Source organism: Canis aureus, chromosome 29 (assembly GCF_053574225.1).
Source record: "Canis aureus isolate CA01 chromosome 29, VMU_Caureus_v.1.0, whole genome shotgun sequence".
In the NCBI taxonomy this organism is placed as follows: domain Eukaryota; kingdom Metazoa; phylum Chordata; class Mammalia; order Carnivora; family Canidae; genus Canis; species Canis aureus.
In genome coordinates this window covers 16,080,613-16,100,526 of record NC_135639.1, presented here as the reverse complement: position 1 = coordinate 16,100,526, position 19,914 = coordinate 16,080,613, and the positions used below count along the sequence as shown (strand labels likewise).

Below are 19,914 nucleotides of genomic sequence, written 5' to 3'. Positions count from 1 at the left end.
GGTAACTGGGGTGGGGATGGGCGTGGGCTGCCTCGTGCAGCAGATCAGGGAAAGCCTGTCCATGAACGTCTGAGAGATGAGGAGGTGGCAGCCACTGGAGAGCCAGGGTCCAGAAAGTACCAAGTCCCTGAGGCAACACTGACCATGCGGTCCAATCCAGGAAGAGGAGGCCAGTGAAGAGCAAGTGTAGTGAGGCTGGAGATGCAGCTGGGCCAGGCTGTGTAGACCGTGTGGCCCATGGGGCTGGGTTAAGGACTGCGGATGTTTTTTCCTAAGTTCAATGAAAGCCTTTGGCTGGTTTGAAGCAGGAAGTGCCAGGGGATATGATTTACATTTCTAGAAGTTTGCTGCGGCCTGAGCTGGTGACCACAGCTATACATGGCCCCACTCACATGGTGCTGGGTGTAGCCTCAAACACACGGTGGCATTGGATGAAGGCAACTCCCTGCATCTCCCATTCGCATTAGCCTCTGTCCTGAGCACTATGGCCCTGGGCAAATGATGTCACCTACGTGCAGGTATCCTTTTGTTCATTCTCTCCCAGGGCCCTGCCCCATGTCCTACACACAGTAAGTGCTCAGAAAATGCCAGCCACTTGGTGGACTGACCCCTGTGTAGACAACTGGAAGTTCACAGGGGCCCCAGTCAGGAGGTCAGGGGTCTCTGACAAACACTTACGATCTTGGGTGGTGGGAGGTCTGGAAGACTCTTCTGAGGGGCCAAAGAGTGCTGGCCAGGCTCCCCGTTGGTCAGTGGGTTCTGCTCCTCAGGTGCTGCGGGCAGCAAACAGAAGCTTTGATGAGGGGTGCCCAGCCTCACAGCAGGTCCCGTTACCCCGGAATGTCTGGTCACATGTGCCATGAGATCTATTTGAGCAGGTGTTAATTACCCAGGCAGGCGGTCCCAGGAGCCAATGTGGTTTTTCCTCCAAGAATAGGGTGCAGTGGTGCCTGAGCCATGGGCAGATTCCTCAGAAGGAACTGCTCTGGGGTTTCGGGCAGGCTCCGCACCCTCTCTTCCATTTGCCCTATGCCAAAAATGGCCCAGCCACAGAGCTTTAGCGAGCAGAGGAGCTGCCCTGTGGTCATTATGTGGAGCAGCTCCCAGCTCCGACCCTGTGATTATGGCTCTTTCCATCCCAGTTTCCCCAGAAGGCAAATGGCCCTGGGCACAGTGGCAGCTTGCATGTGGATAATTTCTACTGAGCCCCAGGCTTGGCAGTGGAATAGGAGGTGCAAAAGCCACACTGGAGAACTCGGCCACCAGCCCTCTGTGTGCTCTTAAGGAAAAGGGCTCCAAAGGCTCTTCTGAGCTTGACCATTTCAGACAGCGGCCCGGCCAGCCCCAGGACAGACAGGCTCACACAGATCTGACCCCAGGGCTTTGGTGGCAGGCATCCTGAAGCCAAGCCCTTAACACGACTGAATGCTTTGGAGAGCTGCATCCCCACCTCTGGCTAAGCCTCTGCATTTCAGTCACAGGCTTGGGAGTTGGGAGATGGGGCTTCTAATCCCCTTTCCTCTACAACTACGCAGCTCTGCAACACCTCTGGGCCTCCCCTCCCTAGGGTTTTGGCAGACCCATTCCTGAAGGTTTTCAGAGTAAAGAAGAGAGCAGAACAGAGCAGAAGAGTAAATAAGACGTCATGGGAGACACAATATGTCCTTCCAATGTTAAGATATAATGTTCTGCCAAGAGAACACCTTTGAGCAAGACTTTAGAATATTAAGGCAGGTGCTGACATCAGCATTTCCATTCTCTATTCCCGCCCCCTCTCACAGGCACATAAAATCCAGACTTCTACCAAAAGATATAAAGCTGGGTGTGGAGTCAGCACTATACAGTGACTGCTTTCCTAGAACATCTGACCATGACTTCCTATTCCTGGGATAATGCTGGGAAAAGCTGAGAGGCTTTAGGGTCAGATTGCTTATCCACAGAGGGGACATGAGACCTTTAAGAGGCAAGGAGGTGGCCTGATGAAATATCCCAAAATACATCAACCCAAAATACCATCAACCAAAATGTGAATGCCAGAAATAACTCCCATGGGCTGTCTGGTGCTGGCTGGGGAGGAAGGGGGTGGGTGGGACCAAAGCTTATGCCTCCCCATCCCGGAAGCCGGCCAGGCCATCAGCAGTCCTAGACAGTACCTTTGTCTTGGGACTCAGCATTCTGCGGCTTGTTGACGGTCACTTTGTTCATATAAATGTACTCCTCATCAGAACCTGCAGAGGGAAGATGGGAAGACAAAGGTTTCCTGTGATTCCGCAATGGGAAATGGCTTGTAGAGAGAAAGTGTCCCCCGAGAGACGCTGTCATTAGCATGGGTTCCAGTAAAAGCATACAACATTTTGACTTGATTGAAAGAGTCCATTATAGAGTTGACAGATTTCCAAAAACAGAAATGCCAAGTTGCTGACTGTTATGTTTTCTAACCTGGGAGTGGGGTGGGGGTGGGAGGGGAAAAAAGATAGGTACAGAAGGATAGCTTCAGGAATAAAAGTCTTAAGTGGAAAGGCACCCATACCTCAAAGATCTGCCCCATATTCTACCAAGCAGATTTCTCTGTGTTTCCTAGCATTTCATTTAAATTGTAAACTATCTCATATGAGTCATTCTCACTCTAGTCTGAGTTACTTGCTCGGGCTCATCAGAGTGATGTCTCTGTGTGCGAGGTCACATTGAGGAACTGGAAATTTAGTTCCCAATGGCTCTAGGTGAGGTGCCATTGTGGGGGCTTGAGGCCCCCAAATCGCGAGCTCTGTGTTTGGTGGGGTGAGTGTGCTGGGAATTAAAAGCAGAGCACTAAAAAAAAAATAAAAAATAAAAATAAATAAAAATAAAAGCAGAGCACTGGGCGCCTGGGTGGCTCTGTCCATTAAGCGTGCGTCTGTTTTTGGCTCAGGTCATGACCTCGGGGTGCTTATATTGAGTCCCACATCAGGCTCCCAGTTCAGTGAGGAGCCTGCTTCTCCATCTGCCTCTCCCCCTGCTTGTGCACTCTCACTCTCTCTCTTTCCCTCTCAAATGAGAAAATAAATCTAAATAAATGAATGAATGAATACATATACTCATATGTATTCATATGGAGCACTGCCAGGCACCTGTTCTACCCTATAGATTGAACCCTACAGCAACACAGCTCTTCCCTCTTTTAAAATCATCTCTGTGTAGGTTACCTTTCCAGGGCCTGTCTGAGCAGAGAAATATTAGTCTCCTAACACTTGCTCAGTTTCTCATGCCCCAAAGACCTATTCTTCAGAAGACTGCAGAGGAAGCTCATCCTAGTGCTCTTCCTCTTAGAAATCCTCCTGCATTTCTTTCTTTGCCCCTTAATTTGCATTTCCTAGTAACCTGTGGCTACACTAGTTGGAGACCCTGTTACCCAGCCAAGGTGCCCGTATTCAAGCCTCTGGTGAAGGAGGCAGGTCACAGTGTGAGATCTGTGCAGATCTCACTGCAGGTTGCCTGGCCTCCAGCCAAAAGGCCTGCAAACACAGAGCCCTGGAAACCCAGAAGAACGGGGGGAGGACGCAGCCAGAGGGATCTGCTGCCATCAGCCTGCGGGACCAGTCAGCAACGTCACCCCATACTGCAACAGTTCACGGGAGGGAATGATAAGATCGAAATGTAGTTAGCCACAACTGGTGTACTCCCACTGCCTGAGATCCAGACGGGCCAGGTTAGTACCTTCTCCAGAGGACAGCACACAGGACGAGTCCTCTGCAGGGGGAGGCAGCAGGCCCTGCCATTCATCATGCAATTCTGAGCAAAACAGCTAACCCATGTGCCTTTCCTGCATTGCATGGAAAAACTATTGTGATGAATATTGCCTGTTTTTATCTAACTCTTAAGTTTCCTAGAGTACAAAACTCAAATATTAAGGAACTTGAAAAAGTTAACACTATAACTAACAAGGATGAAAAATGACAGCCTAAAACAGGGGGAATAGCTCAAAGGCTCAGTAACGGGAAAAGGTGAAAAGAAAATGTGGTACATCAACATTTATAACAGTATGTCACCTTTGACAATAAATGGATTACTAGAGAGTACATAAATTGACACAGACATTTTGGAAGTGATTTTGGAGGAAAATTTAAGTGTTCATATTTTTTTTTTCTTCAAGTGTTCATACTCTTTAACCCAGCATTGCCACTGCCAGAAATTTGTCCTAAACTCGAGCATATAAACAAAATTTTATTTGAGGATGTTTATTGTAATGCTGTATGATTTTTAAAAAAAAATATTCTATTCATTTGAGAGAGGAGAGAGACTAAGTGAGCACAAAAGGGGGTGGAGTGGGGAAGGGGACAAGCAGACTCCCCACTGAGCAGAGAGCCTGACGTGGGGCTCCATTCCAGGACCCTGAGCTGAAGGCAGACGCTTAACTGACTGAGCCACCCAGGTGCTCCTAAGGTGGTTTTTTTTTTTTTTTTTTTTAAGATTTTATTTATTTATTCATGAGAAACAGAGAGAGAGAGGCAGAGACACAGGCAGAGGGAGAAGCAGGCTCCATGCAGGTAGCCCGACGTGGGACTCAATCCTGGGTCTCCAGGATCACGCCCTGGGCCGAAGGCAGGCACCAAACCGCTGAGCCATCCAGGGATACCCTCCCCCCCCCCTTTTTTTTTTCCAATTACAAAACCTGAATGCCACTAATCAGAGACTGGTTAAGCATCACTGTTCATCCACTGGTGAGCACTACCCAGCTGTGAAAAATAACAAAGTAGCTCTGTCTACTATTTACAAAGATATCCAATATTTACAGTTAAAGGATGTTTCAGAATAGCAAAAAGAAAAAAAGAAAAAGAAAAAGTACGTGAACTATCAGCACATGGAAATGTGCACAGACAGCAACTCTAAATGTAAAAATAATGTAAAGCAGAATACAGAGGCAAACCGCAACTACATAAAAATATTCAGATGCTTCTGATAAAGATCAAAATAGGAATCGAAGGAATGTAAATAGTGCAATGTTCATCTTATGTTCATTTATTTTTTTCTTGCTGTTGACTAAGCCCATGCTCCTGTAAAAAAATAAAAGAAAAAAAAAAGGCAAGATATTGTTATCCTTATTTTAACTGTTAGATATTAGGCAGGTGCTTCCTCCCCAAGATGGCAGCTTATAAATTGCAGAGAAAATTCACACTGGCCACTCCCCAGGCTGCATCTCCCACCTTGGGCACTCTGCCGAAGGCCATGGTTAGTCACGGTTTTGGTTTTCATGGGTGCTGGTTTCATGGGTGCTGGTTACCAACCATCCAGGTTGGTAGCTAACAGGCTCTCAGGACCATCTGCAATCCTGGGAAATGCTCCAAGTGAACTTGGCCCTATAATGGGAGACTACTGAGCTGTCTGTCCCATGTCAGCAGTAGCCTTGGGTTGGAGAATTTTCTCTCATTCATTTTCTTCACAAGTGCACTGGGCATGGGCACCCTGCTAGGTGCTGGGGATACAGGACAGGACGAAATAGAAGACACTGTTTCTACCTTTAATGAGCCCAACATTGGTGGGGGAAAGAGAGAATAATGGGATCACTAACACGAGCATGTGGGAAATGACAACTAGTGTGGTTGGAAAGGAGAGCTCAGCATGCTCCTGAGTGAGCGTGTGGCTCCTGGGGAATGACCCTGGTGTGCAGGGGGTGGTCCTTCCCAGAGAACTGGATGATAAGGAGGGGCGAGGGATAGGGACTGCCATTATATAGACAGAACATGAGCAGCTCTTCCCCTCAGAGGGGCAGCCCCTGACACTTTTCCAGAGTCTCTGAGCAGGGCACTGGGGGACCCTCGGCCTTCTCAGCTGAAAGCAGAAACCAACAACTGGCTCCCGATAAACCTCAATCCCTACCTTGACCTCACCATCCAGATGAAAGGTAGAGAGAGTAGAAAATTCTCGTTACACTCATACAATAAAAGATCAGAAAACCCAAATGGATAATTTGAAAAGGGTAAACAACACACTTTCTCTCTTTCTCTCACACATACTCTCCCCAAAATGTGTGGGAGTAAACAACAGTTCAGCCAGTGTAGACCACAGACTATCTCAAAATGATCACCCTGCCTCCACATACAAGTCCCATCAAGCTGAGCTAATTTGCTGGAAAAAAATACAGCAACACAGGCCTGGGAGGCTGAGAAGGAAAACAAATGCTTTGATTTCAGGGGGACTTTGGATTCTGTGCTGTGTAGCACAACTACTGTGGTGCAGATGCATCTGGAAAATGGGACAATGAGGGCAGTACAGCGGTTACGTGCACCTGCCCAGGCCTGAGCCCTGGCTCTGTGCCTCACGGCCGTGGGCCTTAAAGAAGTGATTCTCTGAGTGTACGTTTCCCTTGTTGAGAAGATGAGGACAACAACTCTCTCACTGCCTTGGGATGGGGGCTAGGGGGCATAGTGCACACCATTTCCTGCATTGGGACTGTGCTGGGACAGTGTACATGCACATGGGCTGCTAGCTGCTGCTCTAACCACCCTCCTAGCTAAGAGAGCACGAAGAGGACCTGAATGGACATCAGCCCTGAGAACAGGAGTGGCAGCCACAGGTCTCAGTAAGGCTGTGCACGTACTTCCGGTGGTCTGAGGGATGCACTGCGGGCAGTCCACATCGGGACGCCTCCTGCAAGCTGCAGACACCGACGGTGGGGGGAGGGCCTGACTCTATCAGAGCAGAACATGCAGAGATCTGGGGTGAAACAAAGGTCATCCTACAGGAAGCTGCACAGCACATTAACCCAAAGAGGGGACCCCACCCAGGGGGCCCTGAGAGCATTCAGAACCAAGAACCAGAGGTCAGGGCCCATCACATGGGTCTTCCAATTCCCGATGGAGGTGTCGTCTATCATTAAACATCACAAGTCAGAGCACATCCAAACGGTCCACAAGTGCTCCTTAAAGGGTTGTATTGATAGATTCCGCCCAGGTGACTCATCTCGAACTCCCCTGGCTTGGTAATGTGGATTTCCCACCTAGCATTCCCACCTTTGATGTGCTGCTGACCAGTGCTCAGCCAACGCCAGCCAGGGAGCCGCCAGCCAGGGAGCCAGGAGGAGCCTGGGAACCACAGGGTGGCCTGGCCAGCAGCAAAGCCCACAAATGGGACTCAAGGAAAACACCTCTTATGGAAGGCTAAGAGAGCCAGCTCATTCCAGCAGAAGAGGCAGCTGCTGGGCATAAGGCAACATGCCTCTGCTTTAGGACTCTGTCTCATTTATTCCACAGGGAACAAAGAAAAGGAAAAAAGCCCTTGAAACGTAGCCTGGTGGATCCAGGTTGGCTGAAAGGGAGAATTTCCTGACAGTGGTGGCTACAGAGGGTACACTTCCCTCCTCCGGCATGCATTTCAGCTGCTCTGAGGCAGATGGATTAGATGTGGTCCCTTACGGTCCCAAAATATCACTTCCAGTTCTCAAACATCCGACATAAAAATAGACTCAACTAAACTGTCAGGACTTCACAAGAAAGCTTTCCTTTTTTAAAAAAAAGAAATCTGAATGTGCTAGAAATGAAAACAAATGTCCACAAGAAGACTTGTGCAAGGGCGTTCAGAGCAGCCGTATTATTCATGATAGCCCAAACCCATGAACAACACGCATGTCCATCAACAAGGGAGCAGATCAGCAGATTGTGGTGTATTCACAAAACGGAACACTACTGAGCAACAGAAAGAACTACTGACGGAGCTCATAGTGTGGACAAATCCCCTGAGTGAGAGACAACAGACATAAAGTAGACACAAATGATTCCACTTATAAGCAGCTCTAGGATGGGCAACACTAACGTACGGTGGGAGAAATCAGAACAACGGTTACCTTGGGGTGAAGGGTGGGGGTGGGGAGGAGTTTGCTGGGAAGGGGCCAAAAAGAACCTTCGAGAATGATAAAAATGTTCTAGGTCTTGTTTTGGGTGGTATGTACACAGGAGTACACAACTGCCAAACTCACTGAATTGAATGCTTAAGATCTACATCCTTGATTGTAAAATCTACCTCAATAAAAAGGATAGGAGCCCCGGTGGCGCAGCGGTTTAACGCCGTCTGCAGCCCAGGGTGTGATCCTGGGGACCCGGGATCGAGTCCCACATCTGGCTCCTTGCGTAGAGCCTGCTTCTCCCTCTGCCTGTGTCTCTGCCTCTCTCTCTCTCTCTCTCTCTGTGTCTCTCATGAATAAATAAATAAATAAAATATTAAAAAAAAAAAACCCAACTCTGCACTCAGAGTTCTGTGATCTACAACCTTAAAACTATGTTTTCCTTTGGGCCATAAGACACCAGGCAAGTAATTTAAACTCTCCAGGCCTCATCTGTAACATCCTCATCTGTAACAAGAGCACCAGCCTCAGAGGGGTGACTTGAAGATGAAACCAATTACTATGTGTGCAGGTGGGAAATACTCAATGAAGCGCTGGCTATTATTGGAATGGTGTATTTGCCCTTCTCCACTTTGAATAAGTGCTTTGAAAACACTTTGTTTCAAACCACACTCAGGGCTGCTGTGTTGAGCATTCAGAGATTTCTGGGCTCCCATCCACGTCCCATCACTCCTACACTATTGCAATGGGCTGAATTGTGTTCCCCCGCTCCACCAAATTCATGTATTAAGTCCTAGCCCTGAAAACCTCAGAATGTGACTGCAGTAGGAGAAGAGGTCATTAAAGAGGTAAGTAACACGGTGTTCTTGTATGAAGGAGATTTGGGCACGGACACATAACAGAGGGAAGATGTCATGAAGACCCAGACAGAAGACGGCCACCTACAAGCCAAACAGGGAGGCCTCTGAAGGAACCTTCCCTGCCCAATGCTTTGATCTCAGACTTCTGGCCTCCAGAGCTCTGAGAAAACAAATTTCTATTGTTTAAGTCATCCAGTCGGTGGGCCTTTGTTATGGCGGCCCTAGCAGGACCACCCTTCTGTTTCCATGGGGATCTCTTAAAGGCCCTCAGGCCACACTTACTGCTGCTTTTGGTATAAAGTCGGAGGAGCTCAGCCAGGCCACTCTTCTTCACCACCGCTGTGCTGCTCAGGTTCTCCTGGTCGAGAATCTTGAGGAAGTCATCCAGCTCTGTCAACAGCTGCTCCAAGGCTAGAAACAGAAAAGAGAATCCCCCTTTATAGCCACTGCCTTCTCTCCAAATACCCAGCTCAGATACGCCTTCAGATCCTGCATCACCTCACCATGGACCTTATGGTCCCGAGTGGGAGGGGTTTGGGGTAAGCCTGGAAGCACCTGGAAGGCCCAGCCGAAAGGTGAGATTCTCAGTGCTAGGGTCCTGGGGAGAGGAAAACAGACCCTTGGATTTGAGATGTCTGACCTTGGCCTAAGCAGTAGGCCTACCATTTGCTGGAGTGACAGTGGCCAAGACGGCCCAGTCAAGCCCATCAGGCCATGAGTCTGGAAACAGGATTGCTTACTTGATAAAAAGTCAGTCAGGACAGTTCCGGGTTTGGGGAACTTGAACACAGATCAAACCTATAACCATCAAATGAAATGCTGTGGTTGACCCACTTATTCATCTTTCCCCATGGACAGAAACACAGTCACTCCAAGGAGATAAAACAGTGATTATGCTGTCCCCACAGAAAAATGGATGACCCATCAGAAGCCACAGCTGGGCAAACAGAAAAATAAAACCTTCCTGAGTTTCTTCAGTAAATAAGCCACCTCAACTAAAACTGAGTCCAGCATCACTCCCAAGCTGGCCAAATGCGCTGGTCCCAGGGACTCAAGGTACCAAATTGGCTCCACCATTGTAGAAGTGCCTTTCAATTTCTCACTGGAGCCACCTTGCAGAGATGCTAGTGCAGAGGACAGTGCAGAGGACAACAGTGTAGAAGCAGGGCATTCACCACTGTTGCTGTTGTTATTATCTGTGATCTAATCTCTATTAAGAATAGGATACTGTATTTGCTCATGGGGTCATCTTAGCTCTGCTGCCCAGCTGGCTCTCCAAAACATGCTCAGTAATGGCAGCCAGCTTCTTGAGCTTCTACCCTGTGCTTTCCAACCCTGGTACATTGGGTCACCTGGAGAGCTTTAAAAAATCCTGATACCTGAACCACATCCCAGACTGATGATATCAGAATCTCTGGGAGTAGAACCCAGGACTTAGTAGTTCTTTTTTTTTTTTCTTTCCTTTTTAAAAGATGTATTTATTTGAGAGAGAGAAAGAAAGAAAGAATATGAATGGGGCAGAGGGAGAGGGAGAGAGAATCCCAAGTAGACTCCACGTGGAATGCAGAGGCCAATGTGGGGCTTGATCCATGACCTGAGCCAAAACTAAGACTTGGATGCTTAATTGACATTGTCACCCAGGTGCCCCACAAATCAGCAGTTCTGAAGCCTTCTCAGGTAATTCCAGTGTGCAGCCAACACTGAGAATTGCAGGTCTGGATGCAGTGCCAGAGCCCACATCTGGGGCCCTGCTCCCAAAGATGGCAGCCAAGAAGTCCTGATTTGTTCCGTATCACCCGCTGTGGGAATTTTGAGCAGTCACACAAATTCTCCAAACTCATTTCCTCATCTGGAAAGTAGAGAAGACCACATAGGCCCTGCCCATTTCACAAAGTTATAAATGACAAAATCTACCAGCTCGATGAGAGGACATCTATCCTACACTACATCTTTGGCACCTGCACTGTTGTGTTGAATGAATGTTTATGGGATGAATGAATAAATGAATGACTTCACTAGGCACCTACCAGTTCACAACAAGTTGAAGAGATAAGCACAATTATGCCCACTTTGCAGACATGGGCCTAATGGCCCAGAGAAGGCCCAAAATGTCCCACATGGCCCGGGGCAGAGAGCCCGTTTGCTGTCTGACTCTTAAGACCAAGCTACTGGCAACACCCCACTGGATGCCTCTATCCATGTAGGGCATCCTTCCGACATCCCCCAAAAGCCTAGCTCCCCAAAATGGAACAAGAGCCCTAGATTATCTTCTTACTCCCTTCATTTGAGAAAGAAGCCCTCATGCTCTCCTAGTTCTAAGGGAGAGCCCAGTGGCCTCTTTCTCTTCAAACCCTCCTTGGACCTCAGTACGGTCATAGCCTTTGAACCCCATTCCTATAAATCCAGACTCCCTGGAATGAATATTGCCATTGCTGGGAGAGCTGGAAGAAGAGATGGGGGTGATGATTTGCTTGTTTCAGAGGAAGGCAGTGCCAGCTCACGTTACTATCAGATCAAATACAAGGGTCAGCCAACTCGCCCACATGGGTGTGCACCGCCTCGCATAATCAGAGCACTCTCTTCCTGGCAAGGGTGCTCCTGAGAGAAACTCTAGTTTGCCAAAGCCAGAGAAGCAGCAGAGAAAGCTCCACGCTCCCTCTCAAGGTCCTGGTAAAGAATGAAGAACAAAACGAGCTCCCCAGAGGGCTGTGTGTCCACTCCCATCTGGCTTGCCAAAAGCCAAGTGAAGGTAAAATGCAGCCAGCAGCCCAGATGCTGCATGCAGCCAATGGCTTGGAGGGTGGGTTGGAAGGTGGCCCTCATCTCTGCCAGTGAAGAGATGGATAGATGGTGAGAGTTCAGATAAGGCCAGAAGGAAGCCACATTTGGGTAGTTCTGCCTAGGAAAGGCCCTGGGCCAGCAGCAGAATCTCTGGCCCTGTTCCTCAGTATTGAAAGAGTGGGTCTGCAAGAGGCCACTGGCCTTTGCCGAGTCTACTTAAAACCGATTAGATTCTTAATGGAGTGGGGTTTGAAAGGGTGCCAGCAAAAGCTAGCTCCCAGAGCCCACCAGTCAAGACGGTGGGACCTCAGGATGTGCCCAGCACTTAGCTGGGCCCTTGGCCTAAACCAACCAGGAAAGTAAAATGGATCCGGACAGTGTGCTTCTTGCCTTGTGCAAGCACAGAGGCAGAGCGAGACCAGCCCGAGGGATGAGATTTACATTCAGACCAAGGCACACCACCAAAACTTCACGTCAAAAAACGTGAGAGGAGATCAGACAAGACTCCTAGGCCTGGAAGGCTTCTGGGAAGAGGTGCAGTAGGGCAAGGCCTTAGGTTGTTTTTGTTTGGTTTTGAGTATTTTTTTGAACAGCTATTCAGGACTTTCCTGTTGGCTGCAGGAACTCGACAAGCTAAAAAGCAGTGAGTTTAAAGAAGTCAAAGCAGGGAAAACAAAGGATAAATCTGAGGAAATGACACCGAGCCTTGAACTCAGCTACAGGGGATGTGGAAAAGTGAACGGGCCTTGCGAAGCAGCTAGGATCTCAAGCTGCGCTTTTCCTGACCTTCTGATCCCTTCCAGGCTGTTACTGCTGCTACTTCCGCTTACAAAAAAGAAAAAGGCACTAAAACTCCAGTGTGTCTTCAGTTTCACATCCTCAGTGATTCCCCAAAGCTGCCGGATTCCTGGAAAACAGCTTTGGTTTGTTTTCAAGCAAGCTTGCAAATATGTACCGGGGCCAAAGGGTAAAGAGTGTCGTGCCTGTTTCTGGGGAGACGAAGTTGACCGAGATGAGGTCCCCCGTCTTTCCAGAAGTGCCATGTCTGGGGAGGGGGGCCGTGAATACACAGGGTGAGAAGAGAAGTGATTCAGGAATGTGTCCAAGGATCAGGAAGGCGCCACGACACAAACTCAGGGGTGATGTGCAGGAGGAATTTATACGCTGGCCACTAAGGATGAATAGGAGTTCGCGGGGAAGAGGCAGAGGCACTTTAGGAAAAGGAAGAGAGATGTTCAGACAACTCAACACTGAAAGCACGGGGGATATTTGAGAAGCCACAGGTCTGTCGGTACCTCGGGGCGCACGGAGCACAGGGGAAGGGGTGGGGGTGGGGGGAGATCCGAGGCCAGAACTGCAAAGTGAAGATCAGGCGGGCAACGAGGCTTGCTCCGCTTTGCTATGGAGCCTGTGCTTGTCCCGCAGGGGAGGCCATGGGGAGGCCATGCCCATCGCTGGCCCAACACGCCAGAGATCGAGTAAGTACAAGCGGTGGGGAGGACAGTGGAAGGGGACCAGGGGACCAGGAGGGGAGGCAGGGCAGATGAGGAGGACGAGGGTGTGGGGGCGGGCTTGCTGGGGGCGAGGTTGTGAGGAGGCTCAGGAGGTGCCTGCATCAGGCCCACCGCTAGGGCTGATTGGCTGGATTGCTGGGCCCAGGATGGGCCGAGGGTGGGGGTGTCCACTTAGAGACCTTGGACTCGAGTGGTAGTAGCTGGAGCTATTGACCCGTGCCCGCCTGATCCTCTGCCTTGCCAAGCTCATGGCTCAGGGGAGAGGTGGGCTGTGTCTTCTGTTGTGTAGCCCCACCCCCGGTGGAGCGGAGACCACGGCCTCTCCTAAGGGCTCCCGGGCTCCACTGGAACTCGGGGGACCCCTGGGTAATGGGGAGGGGGTGGAACCTGGGGTCAGGCTCAGCAAGGGTGCAAGAACCACAGGTGAACCGCAGGACCCTGTGCCCTGCCACCTCCAATTCTCCCCGCCACCCTGCAAAGGCACAGCATGGGAATGGGCTCCGAGGCCCAACCATAGTAGCAATGGCACTGGAGCTCAAATCCACGTATGTCCAAGTCAAAGTATTTGCTATCTGTCATCCCGTTCCCAAGGAGTCAGGGAGGTTTCTCTGGATCACGACCCCTGCCTCCTGTTCCACCATGCTTGGCCAAGGGGCAGCGGGCGGCTCTAGACGAGTAGCCGGCCTGGCCGTGGGACTTGGTGATGATTCCACTAGATGCAGGGACTTCAGATGCCCTGGGTGAATGAGAGCTGCAGAATGCCATCAGACACAGGCCTGTGGTCCCTGCCACTGGGAAATGATGGGCCAGGCAGATGGGTGGTGGTGGGGATAGGGGGGTGCAGGAGGGGGAGTGGGAGAAGCACCAAGAAAGCAGAGAAATGCTCCCCTTTTCCTCTAAAACAGCAGTGCTAGGTGAACGGTAAGCCCCCGTGTTGAAGAAATACAGGACCAGGAACCAGGGCCCCAAGGCCTGGGGATGGCATTTCTATCCCTCTGCAGATCTGCATCATCCTTCAAGGCCCATCCAGGTCCCTTCTCTCCGGAGCAGCCCACAACCAGCAGCAACCAGCCTGTCTCCTGAGAGGCCTTCCTATCATGGCCAGTTGTTCACGGTCGTCTCTGAGCGTGCCCAGTCTGCATTCCGGGCTGGGCATGAGCTCCTTCCCGGAGAGGGTCAGGGTCAGCCTTTGCAGGTCTGAGGCTCTGACGAGGTGCTAAGCACAGTGGAGGCCGGGGATTCTCCTGTGGTCGGCTCCCTTCAGGCCCAGCTACAGACCCTAGGAAATAACAGTCAACAAAAGCAGGGCCCTAGCGGGTGCCAACCCTGCTGACATTTTTCAGCCCTCGGAGCTCGGAGGAATGTGGCCATTTCATTGAGACTCTGGAAGGCACCCGTCCCATTTCCCTACACCCCCAACACCCTCCCCCCTACCCCTTCTCACTTTGGTCTCTCTCGTCCTCCAGCAGAGGGAGGGAAAAATAAGTGTGTTGTTCATTCTGGAAACTGTAGGCCCTTGTGCAGGCTTTCCATCCTGGCTCTGTTAAAGTTCAGAGTTGTCTGCTCAGGGTCTGACGAACCATCAATAAGATTTTTGTTCAGGGCTTCCAAGGCCCACGCACAGCCCGGCCGTTCAACTACTCGATTCAGCACCCGAGGCCACAGCCAAGCTGCGCCTCCAGATGACCTCCGCCCCCGGGTTCTCCTCTTGAGGCAGTCTTGCTCTCTGGCCCCCAGCTTCCCAACCATAAATGTCTTCCCAACATGCCGAAAAAGCTGTTCATGCTTCCCCTGCTGTTTTATGCCCACACTTGTATTTATTCAGGTGCATTTGTTGAAGACCCGTGATGGAGCAGGATTTTCCTTCCAAACACGAAACTAAACAGGCCTGTGCTGTCAGTACAAAGACATGCACCCCGAGCCCTGCCCCGGCAGTTCCCAAGGTGGAGCCACCGGGCATGTTCCCTGCAAGAACCCCACTGCTGGGGACCGACCCGGTTCAGAACACGGGATACGTTTCTGTGACGAGCAGCAGCACCCAGGGTTGTGGTTGTGACCCAGGGTAGAAAAATGTCAAGTCCATTCCTTCTGATCCCAGAGAATCCTCAAGTCCTCAAGAGCGAGCTTTTGGAGAAACACACCCCTTCATTCCACCTAAGAAGGAGCACATCGGGCCAAAGTCTCCTTTCCCCGGAAGTGCCGCACGCCACGCCAGCCTTTGCCAAGTACCTGCCGAGTGCCTGGCATGTTAATAAGTGGCTTTATCCTCTTTGGTGTTTTATGGTGGCAACAGACGCATACCATAAAGTTGACCATTTCAATCACTCGGAGGCGTACAGATGAGCGGCACTGAGTACGCTGACAATGTGGTCCTTCTGGATCTGCCAATTCTAGACACTTCTTACAGACGGAGTCGAGGGCGATGTAGCCTCCTGTGGAATGGCTCCTCTCGGTGTGCAGGGCAATTCACGGTTCAGTCACCCTGTAGCTTCTATCAGACTTGACGCCTCCTCATCCCTGGCAACCTGCTGAGCCTTCGGGGTCTAGTCCTCTTCCTTAATCTTAAAATCATTTGAGATTTATCTATGTTGTTGCCTGTATGACAAGTTTGCTCTTCTTGATTGAGGTGTGGTATTCCACTGCATGGACGTTGGAAGCCCAAATGTCTCCACATGTCCATATATCCCCTCTGCCGGGTGCTTCTCCACAGACACAGCAGGGTCCTGCGTCCTGACCCCAGTCTGTCATGCTCCTGAAAGCACCTTTCTGCCAACTCGAAAGGACGTGCTGCATTCAGGACACTTACTACCCTTCATGCCCACTCAGGGGCACGGATACAAATGGAAAAGCAGTGATTCTCAGCGGTGGCTGCACAATGGAATCACCTGGGAAGGTAAAAAAAGTTCCTGAAACCTGGGTCCACCCCCAGAGATCCTGCTGCAATTCCTCTGGGTGTGGCCTGGGCCCCAGGAGTGTTTCAAGCTTCCCAGGAGATTCTAATGTGCAGCCAAGTGTATGAACCACAGAGATAAATAAAGGTGTGGTTTTTGCTTCATAAAAGATTTACTTTATACATTTTTAAAGATTTTCTTATTTTTAGAGAGAGAATGTGAGTGTGTGTGCGCGTGCTTGGACGTGAGGAGGGGCAGAGAGAGAATTTTAAGCAGACTCTGTGCAGAGCATGGAGGCCAACACTAGGCTCCATCTCACGACCCTAAGATCATGACCTGAGCCATAACCAAGAACTGGACGCTCAACCAACTGAGCCACCCGGGTGCCCCTACGTCACTCTACTTCTTAAACTCTTTCATGACTTCCTTGCTCTTAGGATTGATTCCAAATCCTTAATGTGACTTACAGACAAGCTGTTCTAAAATCTGGCCCCTGCCTGTTAGTACATTATAAGATTCCTTGCAAAATAAACTTCCACAGTCCTTCTTTACAGAACTCAATTCTGAGTTTACATGTAGAACTTTCTAGGTTGATGCCTGATGCATAGTCAAATATACTTGAAAATACCTTTTTCCACCAAAAAGTCTTTTCCCTTCTGGAAAGTAAGAATGTGGAAGGCAAGGACCAATATGTCTCCATGTTTACATGCTGTTGAGCTCAGTTCTTTGTCTTGCTTAAATAAGTGGAAATTCTTATCACTGGTGAGCAGTACCCAAAAGACCTACATTCACAGGCTAGCCCTCTGGCAAGCTCATTGTTCCTGCCTCCTTCGACCCCAGAAGACTGAGCCAGAAACGGACATAACTTTCTCCAGTATAAGAAATACTCCAGGGGGCATCTGGTACCTCGGTGGCTGAACAACTGCCTTTGGCTCAGGGCATGATCCCGGGGTCCTGGGATGGAGTCCCACATTGGGCTCCCCACAGGGAGCCTGCTTCTTCCTCGGCGCCTATGTCTCTGCCTCTCTCTCTGTGTCTCTCATGAATAAACAAATAAAATCTTAAAAAAGAAAAAGAATAGAAATACTCCAGGACTTTTTCTTTATCTCTATTCTCAAGAAATGGTGAGGATGAAAGGGTTTTGCTTCCTTTACCAGCATTGCGCATGCACCACTCCTGGCAGGGCCTGGCCCTCAAGGTCAGCTTGTCATCGTTTTTGCAAGATCTGCTTTTTCTCACCTATCTTGGAGTCTCATCACTTAAAACACTTTCCCCACGAAGAGGCTGCCCTCTGCATTCCCAGATGAGCTGTGCGGGCCGAAGAGATGGGACAGATGCTTCGCTGCAGCTTGCCCTACTGGAAAAACAACTCAGGCTGCTTGCTCACTGGTGACCTCTCCAATGGAACAAACCTCCCCAAGAGCAGAATTCCAACCCCAGCTACGGAGCCAGCTGGAACCAGAGCTGCTTCGCCGGGGCCCTTCGGAAATTCACACGGTAACAGCCGAAGACATCAAACTGAGCAGAACAAGTGAGAGAGGCCCGTACCTGCCCAGGGCCCCCTCCACTCTGCCTCAGCCTGCCCAGAGGCACCCCCTGGCCCATCGGCCATTGCCCCATCTCTACTGCTTGCTGTTGTCCCCTGAATGTGAGTCCTTGGTCTCCAATGAAAATGAAAGCCCTGTGTAGGCAGGGGAGACCTGGTTTGGTTTCCCCACCGTGCCCGGGCAGTGCTTCACTCAAAGTCGGTGCTTGGAAAACACCTGCTGAGCATGAGGCTTCCACGCATGCACGCACAAAAACACACAAAAACACAGCCTTAGGAAAGCTCCTCCTGAGCCTGGGTGGCTCAGTGGTTGAGTGTCTGCCTTCAGTTAGGCTGATCCTGGAGTCCTGGGATCGAGTACCACATCAGGCTCCCCACGGGGAGCCTGCTCCTCCCTCTGCCTATGTGTCTGCCTCTCTCTCTGTGTCTCTCATGAATAAATAAATAAAATCTTAAGAAAGAAAACTTCTCCTGAGTTGCCTCCTACTAAAAGGGTCTGGGCAGGGTGCCTGGGTGGTTCAGTTCAGTCGGTTAAGCAACTGACTCTTGATTTTTGGCTCAAGTCATGATCTCAGGGTCACGAAATCAACCCCTGAGAGGGATTCTTTGCTCAGCAAAGGGTCTGCTTGAGATTCTCTCTCTCTCCCTCTGCTCTTTCCCCACTCATGCTTATGTGCAGGCTCATAGATAAAGAAAGAAATTAAATAAATAAATCCTTTAAAAAGTAAAGCAAAATAAAAGGCTCTGGGCTATCTGTCCCAGTAGGTCTGGGCAGAGAGCTCACCAATCCCTGGCCGTAACTGTGGTCCTCCCACCTGGGCCAGATAACATCTCTGGAATGACCAGCCAGAGGCAGCCCCCGGCAGATGGGCCGGGAGCACGCAAGGCATCTCCCTCCCAGATGGCACCGTGGTAGGCAAACTTGGTCAAGGGTGCAGGTAGGAAGGACAGGGAGGCAGTCACTCCCCTTGAGACCAGGAACCCTGGGGGGCAGCACTCGATTCCCTAGGGCACTCCAACAATTCAGGGGGGCACATGAGGCCAGGGCAAGACATGCCAGGTCCGAGCCGCCACCAGGGGCCAGGCCAGACAAGGCAGCTTTGGGGCCTGGGAGGCCTTTGTTCCCTGACACAGTCAGGACATTCCTTAAATGCAATCTGCCAGAAGAGTGGCTTCATTCAGCCTTGGTGGAGGCCGGCTGTGTGGGTGGGGCGCAAAGGGTCGGCGGGGTGGCCCTCCGCCTGGCAGGTCCCGCAGCTGGCACAAGCCGTTTCAGTCTCCGAACAAGAGGCTGTCAGGGTCACTCGCGTTCACACTGGAAGTTGGGGAAAATACTGTCTGACACAGAAAGAAGCTGGGAAGTAACTGCTTATCTTTGAGTGGAGAGCTGAGGGCAAGTTTGTAGTCTCCCTTTATACCCTCCCCGGTTCCTCAAAGCAGAAGAGCGACTTGCTGCGCAGACGGAAGACACCATGGCCGGGGCTGCTATGTCTTCTGTTCACTCGCTTTTTGTATTCTGTCCATTTGCTATTAGTAAACATGCATAGGAAGAAGAAAAAAATCACCCTCCATCCCAATTTCCTGTTTCTTTCCAGCATTTGGCAAAAGTAACCAAACACTGGTGGACTGATGTGCTGGAGGAAGCTGCATCCTGTTCAGGCCTCCATCTCCAGCGGGTAAAAGCAGCCCTGGCAACCTAACACCACCACCACCCTGACCTTGGACTCAGCTTGCCCCCCTTATCCCCCACGCTGATCCAGGGTCCAGAGGCCCACACAGGCAAGGGCCCTGCCTCGAGCTCCATGGGAGTTGGCCTAGGGAATGAAGGCCTCCTGGATCCCCAAGCTTCTTTGTCTGGCCAGGACCTTGGTGGCTCCCAGAGAATGGAGTGTCTCACCCCTGCCCTCACACTCCCCTGGGTTCCTGGTACAGAGGCAGCGATGTCAGTCAGGTCCTTCCCACCTGTATGAGGTTCCAGATTCAAAGCCCCCAAGTCTTAGCCCCAAATATTAGTTTACTCTTGGCTTCACCATATACTGGCTGTGTGGCCTTGGGGAGCTTAATTAACTTCTCTGGGCCTCAGTTGTCTCCTTTGTAAAATAACAGTACCTACTTAATAGGATTTGTATAAAGACCACAAATAATCCCATCCCGTGTATATACTAAGTTCAATGTTAGCCACTAAATAAAACCTAAATTCCTCCTATAAGATGGCCATAGAAAGCCTTCATAAACATCGCCCCCCACCCCTGCCAACACATACCACATACATTATAAGTTTAGTAGGGCGGCTTCCAAAAGGTGACGGGAAACATCCCTATCTGATTTTGTAGGACTATGAAACCATGTCCTCACAGAAGGTCAGCAGAGGCTCCTGAGGTGGAGTTTGGGTTAAGCCCCTCTAGGGAACCACCTTCCTAGAAACACCGCTGAACATAAACAAATGAAGGGTTTCAAAGCTTCCTAGAGCTCTCCAGCCTGGGCTCAACAAGTTAAAATTGACCCCAGA

At 50.3% G+C, this 19,914-nt stretch overlaps 1 protein-coding gene across 11 annotated transcripts in view; it reads right to left on the bottom strand.

Moving 5' to 3' along the window:
• AFAP1L2 (actin filament associated protein 1 like 2) overlaps window positions 1-19,914 on the bottom strand; it is a 96,733-nt gene that overhangs the window by 30,947 nt on the left and 45,872 nt on the right. For all 11 annotated transcript variants that reach the window (XM_077877544.1, XM_077877542.1, XM_077877546.1 and 8 more), the window contains 3 exons: window positions 8,956-9,084; window positions 2,154-2,228; window positions 679-773 (listed from right to left, as the gene is read on the bottom strand). In XM_077877544.1, the coding sequence (XP_077733670.1) occupies window positions 679-773; window positions 2,154-2,228; window positions 8,956-9,084 (299 nt within the window). The remainder of the gene's footprint in view (window positions 1-678; window positions 774-2,153; window positions 2,229-8,955; window positions 9,085-19,914) is intronic.